Source organism: Molothrus aeneus, chromosome 3 (genome assembly GCF_037042795.1).
Source record: "Molothrus aeneus isolate 106 chromosome 3, BPBGC_Maene_1.0, whole genome shotgun sequence".
In the NCBI taxonomy this organism is placed as follows: Eukaryota; Metazoa; Chordata; class Aves; order Passeriformes; family Icteridae; genus Molothrus; species Molothrus aeneus.
The window spans coordinates 2,531,111-2,556,693 of NC_089648.1; the positions used below are offsets into that span (position 1 = coordinate 2,531,111).

At 40.7% G+C, this 25,583-nt stretch overlaps 1 protein-coding gene across 3 annotated transcripts; it reads right to left on the reverse strand.

Moving 5' to 3' along the window:
* Positions 1–395: 395 nt before the first annotated feature.
* Positions 396–25,579, reverse strand: SANBR (SANT and BTB domain regulator of CSR). 3 transcript variants are annotated; one of them, XM_066546027.1, is made up of 21 exons: positions 25,478–25,579; positions 19,807–19,972; positions 17,540–17,726; positions 14,331–14,424; positions 13,059–13,297; positions 11,697–11,755; positions 10,899–11,059; positions 9,987–10,073; positions 9,757–9,867; positions 7,896–8,019; positions 7,469–7,621; positions 7,109–7,284; positions 6,640–6,739; positions 6,140–6,172; positions 5,453–5,552; positions 4,308–4,402; positions 4,163–4,191; positions 3,996–4,069; positions 3,269–3,357; positions 2,816–2,907; positions 396–2,411 (listed from the first exon to the last, which is right to left on the reverse strand). In XM_066546027.1, exons 2-21 carry the CDS (start codon positions 19,954–19,956, stop codon positions 2,375–2,377), a joined length of 2,190 nt encoding a protein of 729 aa, XP_066402124.1. In that variant the 5' UTR covers positions 19,957–19,972; positions 25,478–25,579; the 3' UTR covers positions 396–2,374. The 3 variants fall into 3 exon arrangements, with proteins under 3 accessions (XP_066402124.1, XP_066402125.1, XP_066402126.1); XM_066546028.1 differs by lacking the exon at positions 25,478–25,579 and adding an exon at positions 22,880–23,013; XM_066546029.1 differs by lacking the exon at positions 25,478–25,579 and adding an exon at positions 18,081–18,129 and having other exon boundaries at positions 19,807–19,855.
* Between the last annotated feature and the right edge of the window lie 4 nt (positions 25,580–25,583).

Below are 25,583 nucleotides of genomic sequence, written 5' to 3' on the forward strand. Positions count from 1 at the left end.
GCAATTCCTAGAAACAGAATCATGGAAACTAATTGTATTCACAGATTTAACAGATTGCACCCTTTAAACAATCTGCACTGTGGCAGTGCAAAGCAAAATTACATGTTTTTTTAAACATAGCTAAGCCTGACATTTTGCATACTTGGGTCAGTTGTAGTGCAGCTCACTGAGGAATTTTTAATCCAGCTTCAAAACTTGATGCAGATAAAAAATCTTTGAAGTTCTTGTAGATTTGGAGTAGCTCTGCATTTAATGATATCCTGTTCTTGACAGACAAAAAGCCTGTATGAGGATGCTGCAATTTAATCACAAATACACATGCATGACTGAGACCATCAAACAGTATCTATGCACATACTTAGCTCTTAAAAGCATCTATAAAAAAACTCACACACTTCTTAAATTAATAATGTTTATTTCCATTAAACCAAGACAAATTTTCAAAATTAATACAAGATAAAAATTCAAGGTGGTTGGCATGGGGAAAAAAAGGTAACACTGCACATCATGTATATTATTTGTATATGCTCAAAAATATTTTGTAATTAAACAATACTGGCATGTAGAACTGGCACTTCCCCACAGAATAAAACCAGCAGAATTTTCCTTTCTCTTCTAGTCAGTAGTTCTATGAAAACTAAACACACACACATGCAGCCTGCAACTTTCACCCCAGGTTTACCATGGGAATTTGGAGCAACCCTCTATCAGAAGTCACAAAATTGTAGCAAAACACTTTTTTCTACTGCATTTTTCATACCTGATGGGTTTTATAATACTTTCAACAAACAACAATCAGTTTTCCAACATTGACTACAAGTGCTTCAAGCTGCATTAGTACTTGCAAACAGGCCTGAGGCATTCACAAAACCTTATTTGATAACAGATTAAAGCACTCCTGCAAAGTTACAGCTCCTGCCCAAAATCAAAACCACTGAAATCCAATTTTGCTTGTTGGTTGCTTTCACTGGGCTCCAAATTTGCTACAGCATTGGACAAAACACACAAGTAACACTGATTATTAATTGTTTCAATAAAAATCTTCCACCTTGACAGCAGTATTTTCAAGTATTGCTATCCTAGTCCTCTAACACCTACCAAAAATCATCAGGGAACAAGACAAACAAAAAAAGCCCAGTTGGAGAGAAGAGCATTTAAACAAATGTCCCTCTCCTTACCCCACCCCACCCTCCCACCCAGGAACTTGCTGACTTAATTCCAAACTCCCCATTTATTGTACAGCCAGGAGGTGGAATAAGCTTTCCCTGAGCTCTCTTTCTACCTGTTTCAAAAAGTCAGAACGTGTTTCCTTGAATTCAGCATTCATCATCATCATTATTATTATTATTATTGCCATTTTCTCTGCTAATATGAAACATATTTTCTAGGCAAGTTATTTCATTTTGGTAGCCCTGGATTTGTGTTCTATTGCTCCAAATACAGAACTTGAAAGTGCATCTGACTTCTAAACAGTGTTAATCAGGCAGGTTTCAGGGAGTAACTAGACCCAAAAGATCGACGTGCACAAGCCTTTGTAGTGATACATCTCTGTTGAATGATGCAGAAATTAATAACAGATCTGTTCAGAAATTTAGTGGCATAGCATCAGTTAGAGAGAGAACTGCTTTGCATCACAAGCTTTGGGTTTTAGAAGGGAACAAAGCACTGTCCTGTGCAGGAGGGGTCAGGAATGGGGATGGGTACAGATTTCACATCCAAGAAAAGCAAGTGGTTCACATGCAAGATGCAATGCTGCACCATCACAGCACTGAAAGCATCTTTGGAGGTCTAGTCCCTACCTGCTACCCACCTTCAGAGGAGTGGGAGTTGTGTGATGTACACAAGGAATCTCAGAACTGCATGAAAATTTTACCTAAACTAGTCTAAAGTCCCAGGTATTGTCATGGACTTTGAATGCAAATCCCCAGAAGACTGACCTAAAATGTACCATCAAATACAACACAATATAAATACACAAGGAGACTTGGGTTAATGCTGCTGACTGCATTCAGAACTCAGTAGTCTTGCTTTTTCCTTTTCAGTATTTCTAGCATACCAAAAGGCATATTTGTATCTTCCCCCATAAATAAAGTTAGTCTGATAATTTAATTTTGTAGATTTATAAAATATTTCTATGCAACTTAACGCAATAGCCTAAAAAAGCAATTAACTTTAACAAATAGTATATTTACAATTAAAATAAGTACAGACCTTATTGGGTTTGCATTCATTTATAGCACAAAATAATTTACAAGGCTTAAAGTAATAAATAAGTCACTGGCAAGCTTTCAGAGATGTGCATTGTCCATTGTCAGAGTGCAGTGGAGTTTCAGGAAGCAGTAATGAGTTCTGGCTAAAGCATGTCCATGACTCCTCATGTGGGACGGCCTGGGCCAAAACGGGTTTTTGACCTGGGTTAAAAACACATGAGAAACATATTTACATTATTAATGTAGGGCTTTTTTACTATTAATGCAGGTTTTTGATGTGTGGGGGTTTTTTGGTTTAGTTCTACAAGGTGGACGAAGAACTGGATAAAAATCTTGGCTGACACTTTTCCAATTTTCCGTAGTTTCCCAAAAAGAAAATTATGTTGGAGCTGCAGGGAATCTCCCCCCCAAGAATTTCATTCTCCTAGCTCTACTGGGAGACCAAGGGAAGCCTTTGCACCTCATATGGCTTAACCTGGTAGAAGCTGATCCATAAGAAGTGTGTGAAATGAAGCGTGTTTTTTCTTTAAAATGTTTCTTTAAAACCCACCACCCCACACTCCCAAAATCCAGGAGTTTTTCTTGCTTTTATTTTAAAATCTTACCTGGGATTCTTCTCAGTGTTGCTTTGTCGTGCACTGACCTGTGCTGAGGCTTTTATCTGAGCTTCAAGTCTGGAATAAATGCCTCCTGCATACTGGAATCCAGAAAAAATACTCAAGTTTTGACATGATTTCAACGCAATCAGTAACTTTCCATAAAATTCACTAATATTCAGCACAATCTACAGCATACTTTTGTCCATTATCACAACCCAGCAGTGTTTTTGTCAAACCCATTCTACTTTCCATAAGCAGTTTTTAAAAGCAGTGAACTTTAAATATTATTTCAAACCCCAATCCTCAAAAAATCACACTTAGAACAAAAGGAAGATTGATAAAATGAATTCTTTAGCTTATGTATTGAATAGATGTTATTTTCATTTGTGTTTAATATTTTTGTTAAGCAAGGCTCACTTCAACTCTGCAAACATTACATTTTGCCAGGACAAATCTTACTTCTTTGCTGTCTTTGGACTTGACTCGATCAAGGTCTCCCAGTCTCATTTTTATTAAGTGCCCTGTGATCTCAGACATTCTTCTCTGATCTGTCAGAAGTAAGAAAGGATATTTAGAACAAAGGTTTTCATTGCTACTGAACACAAAGAGGATTAGACACAGACTTCAGTGATACTGGATTTGTAATTTTTTTTAGTTTATATAAAAGTCTTGAACAGCCAAGCTCCTAAATCCTGATGTAGCCTCAGCAGCCTTGGCAGATACCAGAATCAGCCTGAGGCACTACACTGAGATCAAAATCTCAGGAAATGGTTTGGAGGCAGAAGTTTTTAAAAAAGCAAAATTGCACAAGAGCTTCAGGAGAGATTAAAAAAGGCAGAACAAATTAACCCAATTCTGAATATTTTTAGTCACAGAGACTGGGAAAGAGATGGAAGTGGATGTTTCTCTGTTTATCTGCACAGACAACAAATGCCACAGGGATGCAGGAAAAAATATCTGCATACTTTAATAATCATGAGATGACACAGCTATAATCTCTGTAGGTTCTGTGCTGACATTCCAAATAAAACACATAAATCCCACAAACACCTCAAATCCCACTGCTGGATCTGAGATTAAATTCACCCTAGAGGGATGTAACTAAGTGAATTTTAAGAGAATTAGCTGGCTCATTTCCTTTGCATAATGTTAACTTGAGGAAAGGCAAACCCATGCAGGAACAGACCATCTTCTCTTTGAGCATCTTGGTTGTATCTCAGGGACCTGGAGGCATCCCATTTGTTCTGCTGCATGCTCACACTGCAAGGGAAAGGTGCACAAACCCTGTTACCAGGAGCAGCTTAAGAGAGGGAGATACTAAAATGTGCTCTCAAGGCTTTGAAAATGACTTACATGAAAGGAGAAGCATCTCGGGAACTTGACTGTTGAAGGAAAAACCAGATTTAATGTGGTTGTCTAAGGTCAAGTCCAACACCTAGAGAAAATTCCTCATTATTTAAGCCAGCCAGAGAGCCTGGATTCACAGCTCTGATTTTACCTTATCAGATGGCTTCTCCCTTTTCTGAACACTAGGTGAAGAAACTGCTTTCTTTGGGTGCCTGTAGGATTTCTTTAATTTCTCCTTTCTCCCTGCTAATAGAAGAAATGTCTATTCATACCCTCAGATGCTTGGAATTTCTCAACTACAGAACTACTAAAGTATTTTTGCCCCTCAATTTCTTTACAAATAGTGTAAATCAATAGGCTGTTTTCCTTTTATCAGTGTTGCAGGCATGCTAACACACACTACTCAAATGCTTTTCTATAAGAAATGTACAGAAACTCAAGTATGCATTTAAAATGCAGAGTGGTTGCACATAACAGCATACATTTTTTATATTTAAAAATTAATGCACATGCAAGCTATCCTTTTGACCATATTAATTCAATGACTAAATTCTGAGCAAATCAGATCAAACAAGTTTAAATTACAACATTTTCTTTCAAAATTTATATATATTTTTAAACTGGTACAATTCTAATTGCCCTTTGAGTAATGACAAAAAGAACAAAAATCTTTTTTTTTGTTCCAATGAATCATTAGTAGGGTGAAAAGGAGAAGTTGGTTTTTTGCTTTCCATGTTCCTAAACTCATTAACACATTAAAAATGTACAAAAGTATTTTCAGATCATATACAGCTTAGCTTCAATGCAGACACAATCTTAACTACATTAACCAGTCATTCCTCTATGCAATCAAAAGACAAATCTGCAGGGGATTTTTTTGCATGTAAAAGCAGCAAAAAATTGCTGCCTTTTCTTCCAACATTCATTACATGAAATCTCATTAATTTGAGAGTTTCCTGCAAAATAAGTGCTTGATAATTCCAGGGAGTTCTCAGACATGAATAGTGGCAGCTTTTCTTGTTTGCCAGTGATTTTTGATGGCACCAAGCAGTGGGGTAATTTGTATCTAACCACAGGAAAACCTGGGATAAATTCAAGTAACTTTGGGTTTTCTTTTGAAACACTAATATTCAAAATCTGCTTACAGAGGACTTCTGCTGCCTCAAATAAAATCCAAATAACTTTGGGTTTTATTTTTGAAACACTAATATTCAAAATCTGCTTACAGAGGACTTCTGCTGCCTCAAATCCCTATCAGGTAACTCCAGAGAGGAGGACTGTAAAGACTTGATGTACCTGGTTTCTTGCACACTTCTTCTTCATCCCCCACTTCATCCTCAGTGACCTCTGAGCCCGTGGTGTACTCCTCCTCTTCAGATAGCAGCGATTGCTGCTTCTAACCAACACCAGGAGAAGCCAGAGATTAAAAGGGAGCCTGGGTTTCTATTCAATGATATATTAAATCTGTCCTGCAGCTGCTGACATCCAGCACAGCTCCCTATCTCAGTGACCAAAGAGTGAATCAGAACAGAATTATGGAAATGTTCAGTAATGTGATGTTTACATTGTTTGAATATCCAGATTTACCTCAATAAGTGATAATGAGTGCCTAGTAATGAGAAATGATGAAGCTTAACAATGAAGACCTGAAGCACCTCAGACCAGCCAAGAGAGACAGATAAATCAAATCCAAAGTTTTGAGTATGTTTCTGCCAGCCTAAAAAACTGTTAATAACTGATGCATGCAGTGCTTGCTGCCATTTATAAACACATTCAAAGGAATTTCTCATTTCTATTAATGCAAAAGTAGCACTTCACACTAATGCTTTCTTGTAAAAACTTGTTGCTATGCTGCAACCTCCAATTTAAAGCAAAAAATTGCATATTTTGTCTCATTTATTAGGAAATAAGATAAAAATCAAAGCTAGTTCTTTGCTAGTACAGAAGACCAAATATTTAAAATCAGTAAAATATTTTACTAACCAGCTGCAAAGTCCAGTTCTTCAGAGACAAAAACTGGAGTCACAAAGAGAAAAAGGCATATAAGTTAAAGAAATAATAATTCAAATAATAAAGTGAGAGAAATTCTAAAAATAGGAGTTGTATGTTACAGTACAGCACTCCACACTGGTAACTCCCAGGCCTCCTCCCATCTTGAACTCCAAATTTTGGTGGAATGATCAAACTCAAGTAGGTTGAAAACCACTGACCAATTCAATGCAGTCAAGTCATGGTTTAGTGAAAGTAAGTTTAGCTTTAAAAATATTTACATCTGATCTTTTGATCAAAAATCAGTCCAGGACAGGAGAGAAGTTATGTACTGAAATACTTCCAGCAGACATGGGAAAAGTTTTGCCTTTTCACTTACCAGGTATTTTGTACCTATGTCTTACTCCAACAATGTATGGGGTTTATTTTTATTAAAAGTTCTTCAAGAACTTCTTCATTATTAGGAAAAAAGAAGGAAAAGCATCAGTACTCACAGCATTGATCTCTCCAGTTTTGGGGCCCCATGGTGTATTTGGTTCTACAAGCACATCACATTCAAGGCCTTTGTCATCACCAAGCCCAATACCAGAATCACTTTGAGAGAAATACATAAATCAAAATTAAACATTTCTATTCCTCTACTTCAGAATCAGTCTCCATTGACTGGACATGCATCAAGAGAGCAGACAGACCTCTGAGTCAGACACATAACATCTTGACAGAAATACATTAAAATATAAAGACAGCAGTGAATGCTTATGGAGGTTGAGTGACTAAAAGCCTGCTTGAAAAGTGAAAGGAGAAAGTACTTGTTCTTCAATTTCCAAGTAAACAGTCAAAAATAAGTTACCCTCAGAAAGACCTATGACTCATTTTGAAATGGGAGAGAGCTCCAATATAACAGCACATGTGGTTCACTGTTGAGGGCTAAGTTATTTCAGTAGCACAATACAATGTTCTTACCTATTCTCATCCTTAGTGAAAGGAACAACTATAACATCCCTATGATGCAGCAGATCATTCAAGATCTGAGCAGTCTGAGATGGCAGAGCATCCCCCTCTTCACTCTGAGATGGCATAGCCTCCCCATCTTTGCTTTCTGGAGGTAACTCCACCACATGATCCCTCACTTTGCAGCCCTGCAATACACAGAGGCAGAAGATCAAATATTTGAGTTAAAGGGAAGAAACTGATTCCAGTCAGTATAACAACAAAAGTTCAACTTCTGAATTACAATCCTTATTTTGGAAAAAGATCTATTTTCCTAACACACTGTTGCCCACCCCACCACATGCTGTGCTCTGTAAAGGAGAGCTGAAGTACCTTTGGGAGGGTTGTGGGGTCAAACCGAAGAACTTTTTGGTTACAGCAGGGATAAACTCCTGTGCCAGTGGAGCCCAGAGCACTTGCTACACCTGGATAAAGAACTGGCTGCGAGTGGTACTGGCAGTGGGAGAACTCAGTGCACAGGAAAGACTACATCAGCAAAAACACAGAGAGTGAGAGGTGAGACAACCTATGGAAGTAAAAGTTCTGCACTGTAAAGAATGTGTACCTAGCTTTATTAGCAAATATTATCCAAACAGCTTTAATCCCTGCTTCACCCCTCAAAAGTCACCCACCACAAGCCAAAGTGAAATTCCCTAACCTGGTTACCACAAGCCAAAGTGAAATTCCCTAACCTGGTTACCACAGGCCAAAGTGAAATTCCCTAACCTGGTTACCATAGGCCAAAGTGAAATTCCCTAACCTGGTTACATCTTGAGCAGGTCAGCCAGTTGACCGTCCCCCAAAGACGCCAGTAAACATCCCGCCAGGATTTCAGCTCCTCGTGAAGGCCAATTAAATACTCATGCACTTCCCAGGTTTTGTCTCTGAAAAAGCAAAACATGAGAGAGTTGACTCTGTTTTGATCCTGCCACCAGGACCAGAAGATAAAGAAAGAGCAGAAAACACAGTGGTGAAAAGCCTCCAGTAGTTACAACAGGAGGGACACAATGTGAAACAATGATTACTAAATTCAGAGCATGACAGAGGAGACTTTATTCTTTCAGAAAATCCTAAGCTCACTCTAACAAAGAATTACAGCTTGATTCACCTCAAGATCCATATAGTGCAAATTTACAAGCTAAGGTAAACATCTTCTATCTATCTGCAACACAACAACGGCTAAGAAACACAGTTTGAAAACACAAGCTCATGCCATTTTGATGAAGGTACATACCTGGCAGTTCTAGTATTAAAAACACAGGACTTTGTTCCTTCCTTGTGATCAAATGAGACACACCTCTTCAGAATTTGAAAGACAATGTGCAACTTGCAGTGGGGCATGTTATCTTCAGAAAGAGCAGATAAAATTTCCTCCCAATTTTAAGCCCTGGCCTGAAGCATTTTTGTTAAATGTGTGCCTATCCTAGACTAAGCAAGGAGCACATCCAGTTGGAAGTCAGTTCTAGGCACCACTAGAGGACCAATAAATAGAAACCTATTTTTAAACCATTAAAGATAGAACTGTATTAGCTCCTGAGCCTGAATTCATTAGTGGCCAGCATCACTTCTCAGTAAACATATTCTGTGTAGCAAAGCATCACAAGTAGCACAAGGCAAATAATTAGAATCTAGATAATCCTCTGAGTAATTTTAAAGCCCTGCACATTTATCTGCTGGGAATTGCAGAGCAGCCACATACACTCAGCTTAAGTGAAGTAATGCAATTAATGAATTTGATGTGACTAATCACCAATGATCTTAAATAGGTCAGGACAGGGGCACAAGATGTGGTTCTACGTAGGTGCTGGGCAGAACTGAACTCCACACCTTGGAATAACTGGTGGGAGCTATATGGAACTGTTTGGGCTGTTCTGAACCAAAGGGATCTGGTGGGAAAGGCCTCCTGTCATTAATCTCCCACCTTCCCCCTCAAAATGGGCATGTGGGAAGGGAGGGAGCTGCAGCTGATCATGGACTGATCTTCATTAACAGGAGAATCCAGCTGTTCACAGCCACAGATCAGACAGAATTCAATTAAACATTTGTGCCAAATGAATCAGGCTTGCAAACAGAACAGGTGCTGCAAGCTCCTCTGACAAATACTGCAGGAACAGAAAAACAACTGGCAAAGTTTATTCATAGCAGCCTTTAAGCAGGGTGAGCATTTGATTTGACAGTATAAAGTCAGATTAGGAAATACTCTTTAGCCTTTCTTTGCTGGCATAGTGGGGTCTATCCTTCACTGAAAAACCTTGCAGAAATGCAGCATTTAATTCAATCTATCATCATCAACTGCATACATCTTCAAACCATCTGAGGAAAGAATTAGCTGAGTATTTTCTATTTAAAGCAGTGCAACCCAAAAATAGCCCTCCCAGTAATCATGGCTGCAGTTTTCCCATTTTCATTCAGCAGCAGCACTGCTGAATGAATTTCAGTAACACATCATCATAATCACATCCCCCATGTTTTATTTTTTGCTAGGTAATACAAGTTGGGGTGCTTCATTTACTCTTCACATATCTGTGATTTAATTTTGTAATGTATCTGAGTATGTAGTACTTGTAAAATCACCCAAAATGAGAGTTGAAAAAACATTTTATATATGTAATATTCACTACCTTATATGAACATAGACAATATTCCCATGTTGGTCTATGTTGATTTTTCCTGGTACACAGGGAATTCTCCTTTCAGTTTCTTTGGTTAGCAACTTTTTACATAAACAGCACCTAGATTAAAAAATAAAAAAAAAAAGAGAAAGAAGGAAAGAAAGCACTGGAGTAAGAGCAGGGCTTCTAAACACAGGGGCTGTCCTTGCTATTGAAGCAGCCATATAAAAATGCCATACCTGTATAAAGTTGCTGCATTTCCTCTAGAATCTGGATTTACATACTCAGGATCAAACAGTCTCTCAATCTTCTTGCAGAAAAGTTTACTATTAATGACAGCAACACAGCTCACCCATTAGAAAAAAACCTGAAAATTGCTTTATGTATAGTGAGATTAACAATCACACTCTGATAAGCAAAACCACTCACAGAATCTAGCTTTTAATATAATTTTCCTTTAAATTATCCTGTCCATCTCATTTTTACACAAGTGTGACAAAAGTGATATTTTGATTTTTTCTTTATTAAAATGCTTGCCAATATCAACTGCCAGCTTCTACCTTGCTTAAAAGACCTTTAATTAGTGAATGTTGCTGTGAAACTGCACTTCATTCTAGGATTAAGCCTTCATCCCTAGAGACTAAAATCCTCCCTTTCTTTCACCTTGCTTGTCTGTCAGTCTGCCCTTCAATAACTGGCCCTTATCTCGATACTGAGCTGGGATCCTGATGTAAGAAAGAACATTCCAGAACAACTACTGAGCCTCCCAGCCACCCTGAATTCTAAGTCCAACCATCCAAGTTCACAGGGTGCTGAAGCCAAACCATTCTCTACCAATTAGGAGCATGTCATCCCATAAAAGGTTTCTCCCCTAATCCTTGCTCCCATGTGAGAATTCATGAATAATTCTCCCATGCCATGCTACTAGTGTGGCCTTTTTTTTTGCTCATTTCCTATAAAAGCTCTTTCCTTTTGCTCATAATTTTAATATAAAGTTCTGAAGTCACACCACTATATTCTGCATTAAAAATACATTCCATAAGAATATATCTAATATATAATTTCAAACTGCACAGTCTTAGCTGTTATGAAATATGATTCCAAAGCTCAACAGCACTTCAGAAGTGTTTTACAAGGCAAAAAAAAGTTACCTCTTAAATTTGTCTCTTTTGTCCTTCAGCTCTTCCACCTCATTGTGCCTGAAGAGATCAGCAATGTGTGTAACAAGATTAGCGTTGATACAGTTCATGTTACATGGTGTGGCTACAATAGCATTCATATTTTTGTGACAATAATGAATACATTTCTCTACCTAGGAAAAATAGAAATATCAATGTGAAGGAATTCTAGACAAAACCCCCCCATACTAATTGCTTCAAGACTTTTATTTTAAGTGTGGTGTTTTGGAAAAACCAAAACCAAATTTCAGTTTGGCTTAAAAATAAAAAACAAGCCTCAGATTTGCCCAAAGATGATGCTGAATAACATGATTTAGTTTATGTTCTCCTCCAAAAATTTCAGTAACTTTACAATTTCTTGTTGAAATAGAACCACAAAACTCATGGATCTCAACTTCAACAGCTGTGCTTTGCTGTGGGCCACCCCAATGACAGAAATTTTGACAAATATTTTAACAAAGTCAGCAGCTATTCCTTATACAGAGCTGGAAAATCAGATCCCGAATTGCAGATATATCATTCATGTAGAAAGGGATGTAAAACAGCACTCTAGATCACACTACCACATTTAGAAATAACATACTCTTTATTGCATTGAGAGTCTGTAAATATTGGATTACTGTACTGAAGAGAAGCGTTAAAAATCTCAAAATGTTCTCATTGCAGCAGCTGTTTATGTAACAGCCAGAGCACAACAAACAAGCTGTTAGGACACCTGGTAATTAACAACTGTGCCCTCCTGCCAGAAAATCAATCTTTCTTAATACTTACTAATGAATCCATCTTCAAAAACTCAGAAGAAATAAGGATTGAGATGACATTTGATGGTTCTAGGAGGCAAGAGAAAAAAGGTGGGGTTTTTTACATGGATTTTTTATTGTAATTTCACATCACATCCTTCTCTCTTCATATTTAGCATGTGTTAGCTATTATTTTAGCAATCAACTTGTCATTCCATCTTCCAGTATACAGAACCTTTTAATCATCTTAAGAAATAAACTTTTGGTTTTACCATTTCAGTGGCCAGAGTAGAACTATAACTATGGAAAAATAAAAAAAACCTATAACTATGGAAAAATTATTAAAATTGGAAAAGGAGGCTTCACAGAGATGCACTGACTAAACAATTACACAAGATTAACTTCCATCTGTAGCCATCACACCCAGCTGAGATTTTTTCAACATAACCTTCACATTGCAAGTTAAAAACAAACCAAGAGAAGAAAGTTATAGTTTAAAAAGTGGTAGGAAAGGCTCATTAAAAACTTGCCTCAAAATCCACAAAGACTCTTCTACCATTGTATTGGATTGCATTGAAATTGTAGAAAACATTGCAATTGTACCAACAGGGAGCAGAGGAGAAACAAACAAACCAATCATCAGCATTTAAAATCTACCACTTTGCCCTTGGTCAGAAGAGGCCTGAAGAATCTTAATTAAAACCATCACATCCCAAAATATATTAGGGCTTTTTTATTGCTTCAACTTTCAGCATGTTTCCTCAAAGCTGTCAGTGCTGGCAGAGCAGAGTCAGCTGCTGAAAAGACCAGAGGATCTGTGTTGCAACATTCTTCTAACAACTGCTGATGCCTTGGGAAGGCTGTCCTGGAACAGAGGCTGGACAGAGCTGAAGAATAAAGCAGGGATTTATTGGGAGGCCTCAATGGATCCACCTTGGGCAGCACAAGAGCCCAGCCAGGGCTGCACCCCAGGTGAACCCAAAATGGTCACAAAATGCATGACCAGGCACAGGGTCTGTCACTTTGATCAGTTCTGCTCCATTTCCATATTGGAGTTCATTGTTCAATTCCAGCTTTAGCCCATGCAGTCCCATCCTTCTTTTTCTCTCTTCAGCCCACGTTGTTTGTGCTCTTGGGCCTGAGATCTGGATCATTTGTCCTTGGTCCCCAGCTAGAGAAGGAATTGTTTTGTCTCGCTGCCCTGCAGAGAGCTCACCATCCCATAATATGGAGCCCTGATCCCCACACTAAAGAGAATCTGAAAAATAGAAAAGCTAAACCTGAGGCACCACTGACAACGGTCAGAAGCAGACTGGGGCTGAGCTGCAGCAAAACCATCCATCCTCTATTAGTACAGAACATAACAAACCTACAAGAAATGATCTGCTTTTACCTAAAGTGGGCATTTCATCAGTCTCAGACTCCTTGGAGTTCCTTTTGACATATCTTATCAGCCAGTCGAAGATGTGAACGTCACAGTGCACAGAAATATCCACCTCCTCCCAGCGCTGGGCATCCACTGACAGGTACTCAGCAAAGTATTTCATCTCTGAGATCAAAAGGTCTCGAGGACACACAAAATCTTCTTTGAGGTTTTTGGCTTCGTCACACACATGGATCACCATATTGGGCCTCCAAAGGAAAAAAGCCACAGAGCAAATTAGGAGCCTAAGCCAATCAGGACACCAAATCCCAACAACCTCATCTCCTGCTCTGGGTCATGCATTGCAACACTGATGCAGGGTTTTATTAACAGAGGGAAAACAGGGTTTTATTAAACCCTGTTATACCAACAGGGTTTTATTAACAGAGGGAAAACAAATTGCAGTTATTAACTACTAACAGAAACTATTGTTGGACAGGTGAAGAAGACAGAGGCATATCATCTACAGATAATCAGTGTGATTTAATTAAGGAAGCAGAAATAGAAAGTTTCTACCTCCATTCCCCAATTTTGTCACCTGTTTGTTATAGGATACTACTTGAGTTATATGGAGAACTTGTTTGTTCTCCCTTCTTAATTTTCTTCAAAGAAGAACCAGATATAGATGCCTAAATCACTGAGGCACCAAGGACAGTAACAGCAATTTTCATCGGTGGAAATTAAGACTTGGTTTATTGTATATTAAAAACCTCTATTTCTTAAGGAATGCTTGAAGCTAGACTCAGTAAATGCTGTCTCTGTTTAGAGAGATGCTAAAGTTTCAAACAAACATTATTCTATGTGTAATTATATAGTGTGGAAAACAGGGATATGTGATGGAATAAAAGTGACCTGGATGACTACTGGAATTCATGGGAAAATTTTTCATTTACAGCTCTTTTCCTGCTTTTACATGGGACAAATCTATGTTCAAGAGTATTTTCAAAAGTGTTATTGACCATCAGTCTTGTTTCATTCCTTTATAAAACCAGGCATGTTTCTCATTCCTGTCACAGCAGTGATCAATCACTCAGAGGAACACAGATTTACAAATATCTCATTGCACACAACATTCTCAAACCATCTCCTTGAATTTCTGCAGCAACAGAAGGTTTCCAAATTTCTTTCATTAGTCTGTTTCCAGTTGTTTTCTTTCTGGCAGTAGATAAATTTCAGCAATTTAGACATCTTTCTGTCAATTCTACAATCCCCTAGGTAACAAACACACAAAGCTCTTCTTACCCCTGGGTTTCATCAGTGCTTTCCCCACTGTTTTGGACAGGACCTTTCTCAGATTCTGAAGAACAGCTCCTTGTGGAGGCTGCACTGGGCCTTCCTTCAATGTAAGGAAAAAAGGCTGCATTAGAACAAAAACTCCTCATCTCTTGCTCTTCAGCACCTTGGAAATGCAACTGAACTATGGCAGTCACAGAGGAGCAAAGGCACAGGCAGCAGCAAATCTGCTTCCCTAAGGGCCACTGAACAATGCAGATTGCTGCTCTGAGTGCCACCACCCCTGGGAACCCACAGCAGCACCACTGCTGCCTTGCCCAGACTCCTGGCTACAAAGCCAGATCACTTCTGGCTCAGCCCTGAGCATGAGCCTCACAGCCTGTGGCACCTCCTTCTGGGAATGTCACCCTCTCCTGCAGCTCTCCTGCTCTGCTTTGTGGGACCTGGCTGCCACACCAAAGCTTCTGCCAGGACAGAATTTGAGACCAATGCCACTCCTTACCCATCCTGTGGCAGCTTTGGGAATAAGTAGCTCCCAAAGAGAAGCACAGCAGACTCTTAGGATGTGTTTGTTTTTGCCAAATTTCTCACACATGTGGCTTGAACCAGCTGATCACATCAAACAAGGTTCAAAGAGAGCAGAGCAGGAAATTTGCCTGGTCCTAGAGCTACATCACTGAGGTTGTTCCAGGAATAAAGGACAGGTGCACTTCAAATAGTTCATCTTCACAAAGGTACTGCAAGCAGTGGAAGGTGCACACAACAACCTAGTGAGGTTCAGGAGTTCAGCCACCAAATCCACTGAGTTCTGGACCAAGGGTTAAAGCAGTGACAGGCATTTCCAGCTGTGAATGGATTACTGCAATGTGGAACTTCAATAATCTTGCTTGGAAGTCAGAAAGATCATTATCTTCTTTAAACAATGGATGGGCACTGTATCTGTCTTCCACTGAAACCCTAAGGTGATGATTTTCCATGATTATGCCATTCTCTCAGACTTCTGGGAGTTCCAGAAACATCATCTCCCTCTTGAGTCATGTAAGAGGCTGAAGAAGAACAAGACAGACCTCTTCATCTTCATCTAATGGCTGAACAACTACAGCAGACTGACAGCAAAAATGATATGGTTCAGAACACAGCAGTTATGCCTTTCAGGAAAGCAAAACTACTGCCCCAGAGGCAGAGAAACTAAACTGTCTGCAAAGGTGCAGCCAAAGGCCTTGCACAGCTAAGTCTTAGCAAGGCCTCAATAGAGGGAGCAGAATTAGCAGAAGGGAAGATTCATTCAACAGATTGACTCCCAGTAAATCCCTGGGCAGGGCTGCTCCAGCCACAGCTCTCTGGGCAGCCATCCTCACTGCAGCAATCAAAGGTGTGAGCTCTAAAAGAAGGGACTGTGGAGATATGAGATATGGTATGGAAGAGTTCTGCCTGCAAATTCATTAACAAGTCCATTGTGAACACAGTGATTTATTGAGGGCAATAATGCTGCCAAGAATATGCAGCACTGCCAAATTAATGGGGACATCTGAACTTCACCACACATTGCTTCATATCTTCTTTGCTCCCCCCCAAAGCTCACAGATGGATTAACTTTTGAAACCTTGTAACAAATGCTTTAGGTGAAAGGCTATCCTCTGTGCTTATTTACTGTCATGAGATGCAATCAGAGGGACCCACCAGCAGTTGGCCTTATTATCAGCAAGTATTAAATGAGCTTTTATAACTCAGCCAAAACCAGAATCCAGCTCAGAGTGAGGATGGTCTGATTTGCTTTTTCTTGCTGTTACTCATGACTACAAACAAATGCAAACAGGCTCAAAATTCTTGATCCTAACAGTAAGCTAATGTGAATAAATCCACTAGGAAGCAATTAATTAAACAAAGAAACATTTACAAATAGGATTGTCTCAAATCCCCAATTCTGAAACATAGAAGTGCCTCACAAATACTAAGAAGGTGAGTTCACCCAAGCCTGTGAGAAAAAAAGATTAATTACCTTAATTTCATACCAACAAATTACACTCAACCAGGGCAAATGATTTATCCAAAGTCACAAAGAAAACAGAACAATCTCAGGCCAGGATCTTGTCAAAGGAAACATTACATGAGTGGACTTGACTGCATTAATAGTCATTACATGTCCTGCATTGTTAGAAAGCAAACACTAATTGTCTCAGGAGTTCTAGAAGCAGAGTCAGCTCGTTAACTGCCTCCTGGGAGGCTGCTAATCCTGTAAACAGGGACCTGTGGGTGCCAGCAGCATTCAGCCCACATCAGGCATGGAACACATCATTGAAAGCTGATGGGAAGCACTTCCAGGCTTGACACTACACATCCATTTTCCAGTATCAGCCCTTGATTAGAGTTACTAAACCCACTTTGAACAAAGGTCAAACAGCTGTTTTTCTGCTGCAAAGGGGACAGTGAAAGCTGCAGTGAAGGACATTTGAACAGAGAACACATTTAAACGCTTCACTGTCGTCTTAATTTTTAACACAGAAATTATTTATTCATCACTGAAGCAAATTTCTTGTGCAAATACATTTCCCGAGTTCTAAAGTCACTGGAACATCTCTGTACTGAAAATCAGAGAATAACACACACACATTTAATTACAACTTCTGACAGAAGCAGTACAAAAGGAATTGTTAACAATATTTAATTGTGCTGTGATTGAATTTACAACTATTAGGTTTGGTCCTCTTCTGCCCAGTAATTACTGGGACACATAATTGACCAAGACACATTTTATGTCATCTCAAGATTGTCTTGAAGCAAAAATTAGCTACATTTTGCTCCTGTCTACCTATCCATTGCAATTACAGCTCTTGTAGCTGGGAGAGGAAGGTTTGCCCTCAAGGGATCTCCTCCTCAGCTTCCTGCAGCTTTTCCTCACAATACTCTCCAGTTATTTTAATAACGCTGCTAAACGTGACTTCAAATGGCTGCAGGGTTAACAGCACACCACCAAAAATCCTAAACACAATCCAGCAAAGATTTATGCCTCTTGGAAGGACAAGTTCCCAAAAATACCCAAGCAAACATTGATTCTTAAACCAAACTCATGGCAAGTGCCTTGCTGTATGCATAATATTCATACTTTACCCTCCAAAGATGAATGACTACCATTCCTGGGTGCACTTAACCACTGAGGCTAGAAGCATGCACACACTGATTATCAAAGCCAATATAGGTCAGAAGGACTGAAAACATACCAGTGATAGTAATGGAATCCTGCCCAATAGCAGGCTCCTGAAACTCTGTCTGGGAATGGAGCAAGGAGGATTTGATGTACGTAGCTAAAGTTTCCACAGGACTCCCACCAGCAGCCATCAGGGGGGTATATTGGTTGTCAACAGGTGAACTTCCACTGCTTTTTAGCTCATCAAACCTTTTTGCACACTGTCACAAGATTAAATGATAGGACAATGAAGCAGTAGCTTTCAGCACATTTTTAATAACTGTGATTTCAGGTGGATACTGTATTGCACGTGAACAGTTACTGATATCAAACTCATAAATGCTGCCTGCTCAGTGGTATCAAGAAAGTACAGAAACACACAGTAAAATAAGAGTTACCACAATTTATGATTCTAACAGAAAGATTTAAAAAATAGATAGAACATGTTTAAACTCTCATTTCCTTAAACCCTGTGAGATTTTAAGCCCAATTTTCAAAGAAAAACTTATGGGGAGAAGAAGCATGCACACACTGATTATCAAAGCCAATATAGGTCAGAAGGACTAAAAACATACCAGTGATAGTAATGGAATCCTGCCCAATAGCAGGCTCCTGAAACTCTGTCTGGGATTTAAAAAATAGATAGAACCTGTTTAAACTTTCATTTCCTGTGAGATTTTAAGCCCAATTTTCAAAGAAAAACTTATGGGGAGAGTTTGAATTCTAATTTTGTAACTAGTTCTTTTACCATAAATATGGTCAAATATCATTAAGAGTGGCTACAGAAATTAATTCACAATTATTATTCTTTTACTTTATTATTTCATTCCAGTTTGGACAAAAGGGACTGCTACTTTCCACTGCAATCCTATAAACTTCCCATCCCCTGGTTTTGATGAACTGGAAGGTCTTTCTGTTCTGTAAATTTGCACCAACACAATCATAATTACAGATTTGGTTCAGTAAAGTCCTACCCAGAGGTAACTTGCTCACACAAATAAATCTACTTAATTCTACAGGTGCTGCTCCTGTGACACAGGTGTGGGGCTCCATTAGCAGCTGCTTTTATTTATTTATTTAGGGTTGAGTTAACAGACATGTCATGCCTGTGCCCCTTTGGGCCAGGGGCACACAGGGACATCCTCCTGATATTCATTCACAGTGTCTCAAATTTGGGATGCCAGTCAGAAATTTGATATATCTGTGCTTTTATCTAACTGCCTTAAACAGGAATTCTTTAAACAGGGACACATGTGAGACATTCAGTCCTGTAAAAACAGTGATCAGACATGTATTAATCAATCACATGAATCAATGTGAGGAGAGGGCTCACTGCTGCTGTTTTTTGATTTAACATGCACAGTGCTGTCTGCACATTGAAAGGTGAACAACAGAGATGTCCCCAAGCCTCTGCCAAGAACTTGAAAGGCAGCAACATTCCACAGAAGCTTCTACACCCAATCCTTCATTTTTCTGTTTGAAACCCAAGGTTACAGCAAAGCCCAATAGCACTGCTATAAATGGGAGCTGCCACACTTGATTAGGTTTGCAAGAAAGTCAAGACCACTGTCTCGTTTTCTTTCAGCTTTGCTGAATCACAAGGGCAAAAGACATTTTCTTTTCTTAGCTTATACCCTCTCAGAAATGAAAAAGTCAAAATTATAATTATTATTTTTTAAAAAAAAGAGCATTTCACCAGGAAATTCAGCAATCCAGAAAGAGAAGTATACAGAGGTTCTTCCAACTCTACTCCAACCAAAGAAAGGAAAATCCACACCTTGTAGGATCAAAAAAGCAGCACCTACACTCCTCACCCAAGAGAGATCTGTAACCCCTCCTTGTTTAGAGTTGTAACAACACACACACACAGAGTTGTTAGGTTTCCTAGTCAGGACACTACAGCCTGCTCAGGGTTAGTGGGTGCTGGCATCCCTTCCACCCAAGTCTGAGCTAGGGAGTTTGGAATGCAGTAGCACAGCTACCTTTTTTTAATTCCACTTTTTAATTTTTTCCTTCCCAGTAATTTTCATTCTTATTCTGTGTAAGTTCTAATGAAACACAATGCAGAATGCATTTTTCAATTTCATTGCTCAGGTTCTGTAGAAACAAAACAAAACCCCCCACCTCTTTTCAATCTACTGCTCATTTAACGTTTTCGATTAGGTGCAAATTACTTCAGGACAAAAAAAAAAAAACCAAAACAAAACATAAGCTTCAATTTCCCTCCCTTCTCCCAAGAAATGTTTTCTTCTCCATAAAGCATTGCTCAAAGCACACAAATTCTTTTAGTAGTGAACTCACTTCTTTGGAGGTGTATCCTGGAACCAGCCTTGCCACACTGTCCCAGTTGATGGGCTGGGGAACCCCAATCAGGGAACACAGGATCATATCCAGAACCATCTGGTTGTTATCATAGGGGAAGTTATTGTTTTCTGAGAATCCACGACTCATCTTTGGCTACTTAAGCCTAGAAGAGAAAGAGGTTTTAGCAGGTCTCACTGCATGGTTTGCTAAACCTTGATCTGCTTTACCTGCAGCACTCCATAAATTACTGGGGATAAATTACCACAGCATTAAAGTCAAGTACTGAGGCTTTTTTGACAAAATTTCCATATTCTCAGAGCCCTGAGGGAGAAGCAGATGAGCAAAGCACACCAAACCCAAGAGCAGCAGCAGGTATTACCCACCTTTCCTCTGAGCTGCCTCTTTCCAGAAGGGAAATCACACCTCTGAGGCCTCTAACACAAGAGAAAGGTTTCCAAAATCTCAGAATGAACAGCCAAAGTTACAGAGGAGCATTTTAATGCAAATTTACACACGTTCAAATACTTTTGTCTGTTCCCACAAACCTCCTACACTCGGCTCTGCTCTCTTGCTCTGCCCATGTGCTCAGCACACCTGACTGTCATCATTCAGAAGCCAAGCCAGGATACCAATTTAAGGGCCAGCAACGCTTGGGAGCCAGGAAACCACACCTGAATCTCCTTTGCTCTCACCCCCAACACCTGACATCCCAACTCCTTATCAGCCAGGATGAGCAGCTCCAAAAACCTCTTATTCCTCAGCTTTAAGCTGAACACCAGAACAAAGCACATAACAACAGCAGAAAACACTTATAAAGCAAGATAACGTTTCGTTAGTTTTTTTTCTTCTTTTGTATGTATAGCACCAGGGAACAGAGTAAAAGTTCAAAGTACTGATTTAGTTTCTGCTGGGAAAGAACTGTGGGCATTAATTAACAGTTTCATGTTCAAGTAAAGCACAGCCAAAAAGCTCAGAATAGAAACACTTAATAACAGAACTTGAAAGCCACACACAAATTTTTGACTTATAAAGCAAGAATCATAGAGAATTTGGGAGAAAATACACCTAGATAACACCTGATAACTTGTTACTAAAAGCATACAATACATAGATGTTTTCTTTGCACCACCCTCTTTCTAAAAGAAAAATGCTTGAAATGCACAATATAGCCCTGTTTTTTTCTCCCCCTAGAAGCTGTTCCAGCCCTTTTTCTGTTTTTTTTTTTGTTTTGTTTTTGTTTTTGTTTTTTTTGTTGTTGTTGGTAGAAACAGAAATCACAGCAGAGGTAACTGTAAGCTTTCATTCTCTCCAAAGAGCAGCTGAATTAAATCAGAAGGAAAAAAACCCCAGAACCCACTGAGAGAACTCGCTGGTTTCCCACAGTCATGAGATTTTAAAAAGAAGGGGAAAAAAAGCCACAAAAGAGATGACAAGTCCTATAGAAAATTTCATACCATTTCAGCAATTCTGTCTCAATGAAATCTGCTGTAAAATATTAATTTTAGAAGAGAAAGGTCCTCACAGGTTCCACAAGCCCAGAATCCCTTGTAAAAGAGATGCCACTGTCAGGTAGCAGCGGATCAGTCCCTGTGTCCCTGTCTCCGAGAGCACTTTGAGGCAGTGTCACTGAGGTGATTCCATGGCACAGGCTCCTCTCTGTCAGTGTGCAGACAGATGTCAGTACCAATGCCAGCCCTGAGCATCGCCTGATTCTGCTGCCAGCAGGAGAAATGACCCAGCCAGAGCAGGTCAGCACCAGTGGCAAAGCCCAGTGCTTATGAAACACAGGGCTGACTTTGTGTGCTAGCTCGTACACGTGGAGCAGCTGGCTTAAAAATATGTTTGGATGAGATAAGTAAGTGATGGAGTATTATAATCCCTTGGTTTCTCACCATAAAATAGGCTTAATGTGAGTAGAATTACCAGCAATGTCAATATTCCATAAATCACCATTTTGAGGACAAGTGCTATGGGATGATTACACCGAGCAATCAAGGAAAGAAGGGAAGAGAGAATGAAAACTATTTTGTTTTTGCAAAAGAAAGGAGCATGTAATTTATAGGGAAGTTTACTACACATCAACCCTTGGACCATGAGGCAGCCCAAGCATGAAGGGATGAAGGGATGACAGGTGCTCTAAAACATGATGACACGTTCAGAGAGAATCAAGTCTTTGTCTCTCAATAAAGGTTTCTTTATTTGCTTATTCAGCACATTAAAATACAGTTCTGTATATGCTTATTACTGCAAAGACAAATGAAGGAGGAGACTTAATTACAGGCAAAGAGAAGTATTTTTTTTTATATTCTGGAAAGAGCACGGGACTCCTCTTTGCAGCTTTACACATGACATTGAATATTTGCCTTTTTGTCCTTTAGGAAACCCTGTTGGAAATATAAAGACACATGCAAGATTCTGTCTCATGCAAGAGCTCTCTAAAAGCAGCACCATAAAGCCTGTAAGAAATCATATTCTTAAGAGAAAAAGCAACTTGTACAGATTCTCTCCACTCTGTTACTGCAAGGAAAGCTCAGGTTAACCCCTTCCTCAACGATGACAATTGGAGGAAAAGAAAGTTTCCAAATTATTTAACTCTGACCAACTCATTGAGATGCACAGCATATAAAGATACATGAGAACAGAAATTCCTATTAATACTCAGAATTCCCAATCAAGCGGTGCGAAGGATTCTCAAGAGTTAACTCATTATGGAAACACACAATCTGATTCGACTTTTTTATGATTTACAGCAAGTCATTCCTGCAGGAAGGAAGGGTTGCTGCCCCTCGCACGGGCAGAGCGTGAGGGAAGGTGAAGATGCTGGGATGGACGGGCAGAGGTTTCCATCCTCAGCTGAAACGCAAGGAAGTGATGGTGCAGAATGAGGCGGCGGACAGGAACAACAGCAACTTTGCTGCTTGCCCGCGTACCAGCCAACGTTAAAAACTACAAAGCCTTTAAATTAAAAATATAAAAACCCGTCTCAGACGATCTACAAGTGCGGCAACCTCAGAGCGGGGACCCCGGCGGCCCCCCGGGCGCTCTCCAACGGGACCCCTCCCGGGTTTACCTGGCGGTTCCCAGGCGCGGGGCCAGCGACACGGGAAGGGGCGTGCAGGGGGGCTCCTCCTTGGACCGATCCGGTGGGGCAGCAGCGGGACGGGGACTCAGCTCCAGCGCAGGACGAGCGGGACCCGCGGGCGCCCCGCCCGCACCCGCCGCGCCCTCATCTGCCGGCGCCGCCCGGGCCCGCCCTCAGGGGTAGGGCGGCAGCGCCGTGAGGGGGGCGGCCCCCGCCAATGGGCGCGGGGCGGCCGCGGAGGCCCCGCCCCCCCGCGCGGGGCTCAGCCAATGGGGCGGCGAGGAGCGCTCCCGCCCCGGGCGCGCGGCGGCCCCGCCTTGCCGCAGTGCAGCGGTGGCGGCGGTGGCGCCCCCTCCCGCCCCGCGCGCGGCGTCCGGTCGCCCTGGCAACGCGCCGCCCCGCGCGGCGTCACGGCGACGTCACGGCGCGCCTCGCACAAGTGACGCGATCAGAGTGACGTACACACATCGGTCATGACGTCACGCCGCCGCTCGTCCTCCGGTGCTTTCCGAGCGGAGCCCGCGGCGGTGGCTCCGCTTCCCGCAGTCCCAGCTGACCGCAGCGCTCCCGCCCGCCGGAACCCAGCGGGGAAGGAAGAGCCCGGCCAAGGGAGCTCGTACCGAATTAATGCATCGGACACGGGAGTCCGGCTCGTGACGTAAGCACAGCTAATTAATTAAACAGCAATGTGTCAATGCACTCCATGCTCCCACCAAAGAGGAGCCCCAGTTTAAACTCTTCCCAGGTTTCCAGCTGATGCAAACACTTCAGACGCTGTTAACATAAAAGCAGCAGCAGAACACTGAAAATGTTGCTAATTACACAGAGCAGCCCCACCGCTGGGAGTGGCTCACCAGAGTTACTGTGCACAGTAAGGCTCACACTGTCCCAATCCTGTTATTTCACCCACACAGCTTGATTCCTGCTGCATGGCTACTGCTGTCTCAAGTATTCCCAAACATTTTTAAAATTACTTCCTGTGGGAAGCCACCAGTGCCCGATAAAGACCAGCCCAGATCTCCATTTCCCACATAACAATCCTTCCCTTCGTGGTCATTTGGCAAAAATCAGGGATATTAGTAATTTTCTTTCCAAAAACCCCACTTGTAAACTCTGGAATAACACAGTGAGGACAGAGAATGAAAAAACACCCACAGAAAAATTCAGAAAAAATTATTCCACCAATCTAGAGAAGCATCTGAAATCTAAATTCTCTAAGTCAGTCTGAAAGCTTCCCTTAGGTCTCAGGGAAAGCAAAACCCACTGGTTTCATACCACCCACAGAATAAACTAATGCTGGAATATTGCTGCATTATGATGACATCCAGTTATTCCACAATGAATGGAAACATGATGGTATGTCAGAGAACAGGAATATGGTTTTTTCATTAATCTGTGCTATTAGGCAGAAGTCAGTCCCCTCCTGTTTATTTTTTTTAAATAGGAAAAACATTATCAGTATTTGAGAATAAACAAAACAAACCAGTATCTTATATTTTACTCATGTGCTGTTCTAGAGACTGTGCTAGATCAGTTACAATAATCCAGAGGTAGCAGAGCTGTCCCTCTGTATTTTTAATTTCCAAAACCACAAGACTGTGTTCATACTCTGACAGCATAAATAATCCCTGTCACTTGCTGGGGTCTGATAGTTTTGTGACTGTTGTGAAATTCAGGGAATTGCTCAAAGCAGGTAAGAAGGAGCCAGGGGTGCCCTGCACTGACATCATGCCCTGTTACCAGTCAAACCAGTTAGACCAGTGCAATTGTTCCAAGGAGATTATCCAGCAGTTAAAGGCTGAGCTCCAGTGGCCACAGAAGCCAGGGGACAGATTTATCAGCCCAAAGCTGCTTTAAACTGCCCTGCAAAGGAACCAGTCCAGACTGTGAGGAGAAGAGGAAAGGATGTGTGGGCACTCACAATTGCCACCTGCCTTTACAGCCCAAAAATGTTCACCAATCTCAACACTCAGGCCACACCTGCATGGATAAACATCACTTCTTGTGTTATGTTGTGTAAAACAAGAACAGTTCTGCTATGACTGCACACAAGAGCATTTCTACAGTGGTTTAGCAAGAAATCCCTGGGCTGGTTTCCAAGTTTGCACCTCTTCTGGAAGGTTTTCATTGCCAACAGAGGAGATTTGTAAGAAGCTGCATTTGCTTTGTATCTACCTCAGCAGCAAATTTCACCAAGCCAGAAAAACCTTAATATCCCAGATGGAGCCTAATTCCACACAAGGAAGAGTTTTCAACCTGTGCAAAGTGGCCCATTTATTTCTACTAGACAAACAGAAGATTTTAAATTGATTTTTCAGAAAGCTGAACAAAGCTTTGACCCTGTGCATGCTCATGTTCACTTTGCACCCTGAGAACCACTCAGCAGTGTCACTTGTCAGTAGCTCACATATTCAAGCAGAAAATGGTTGATCTACTAAACAGTATCAGCAAGATTCAAGAATAAACTAATATCTTATAGAAACAGATGTCAAAGCTCTGTTACACACTCCTAGCTCTGCTACAGGCATATAAATAATTCAGAAGAGTAACATAAAGGTAACTTATAAGTTAAATAAGGTAACTTACAAGTCAAAATAAGAGCTGCTTGCCTAAATGCTTAGGTGAAGCAGTATTCCAGGCACCTCTCTTGGCTGATCTCCTCTTCTAGGCTCTCCTGTTGCAGCCACACCTG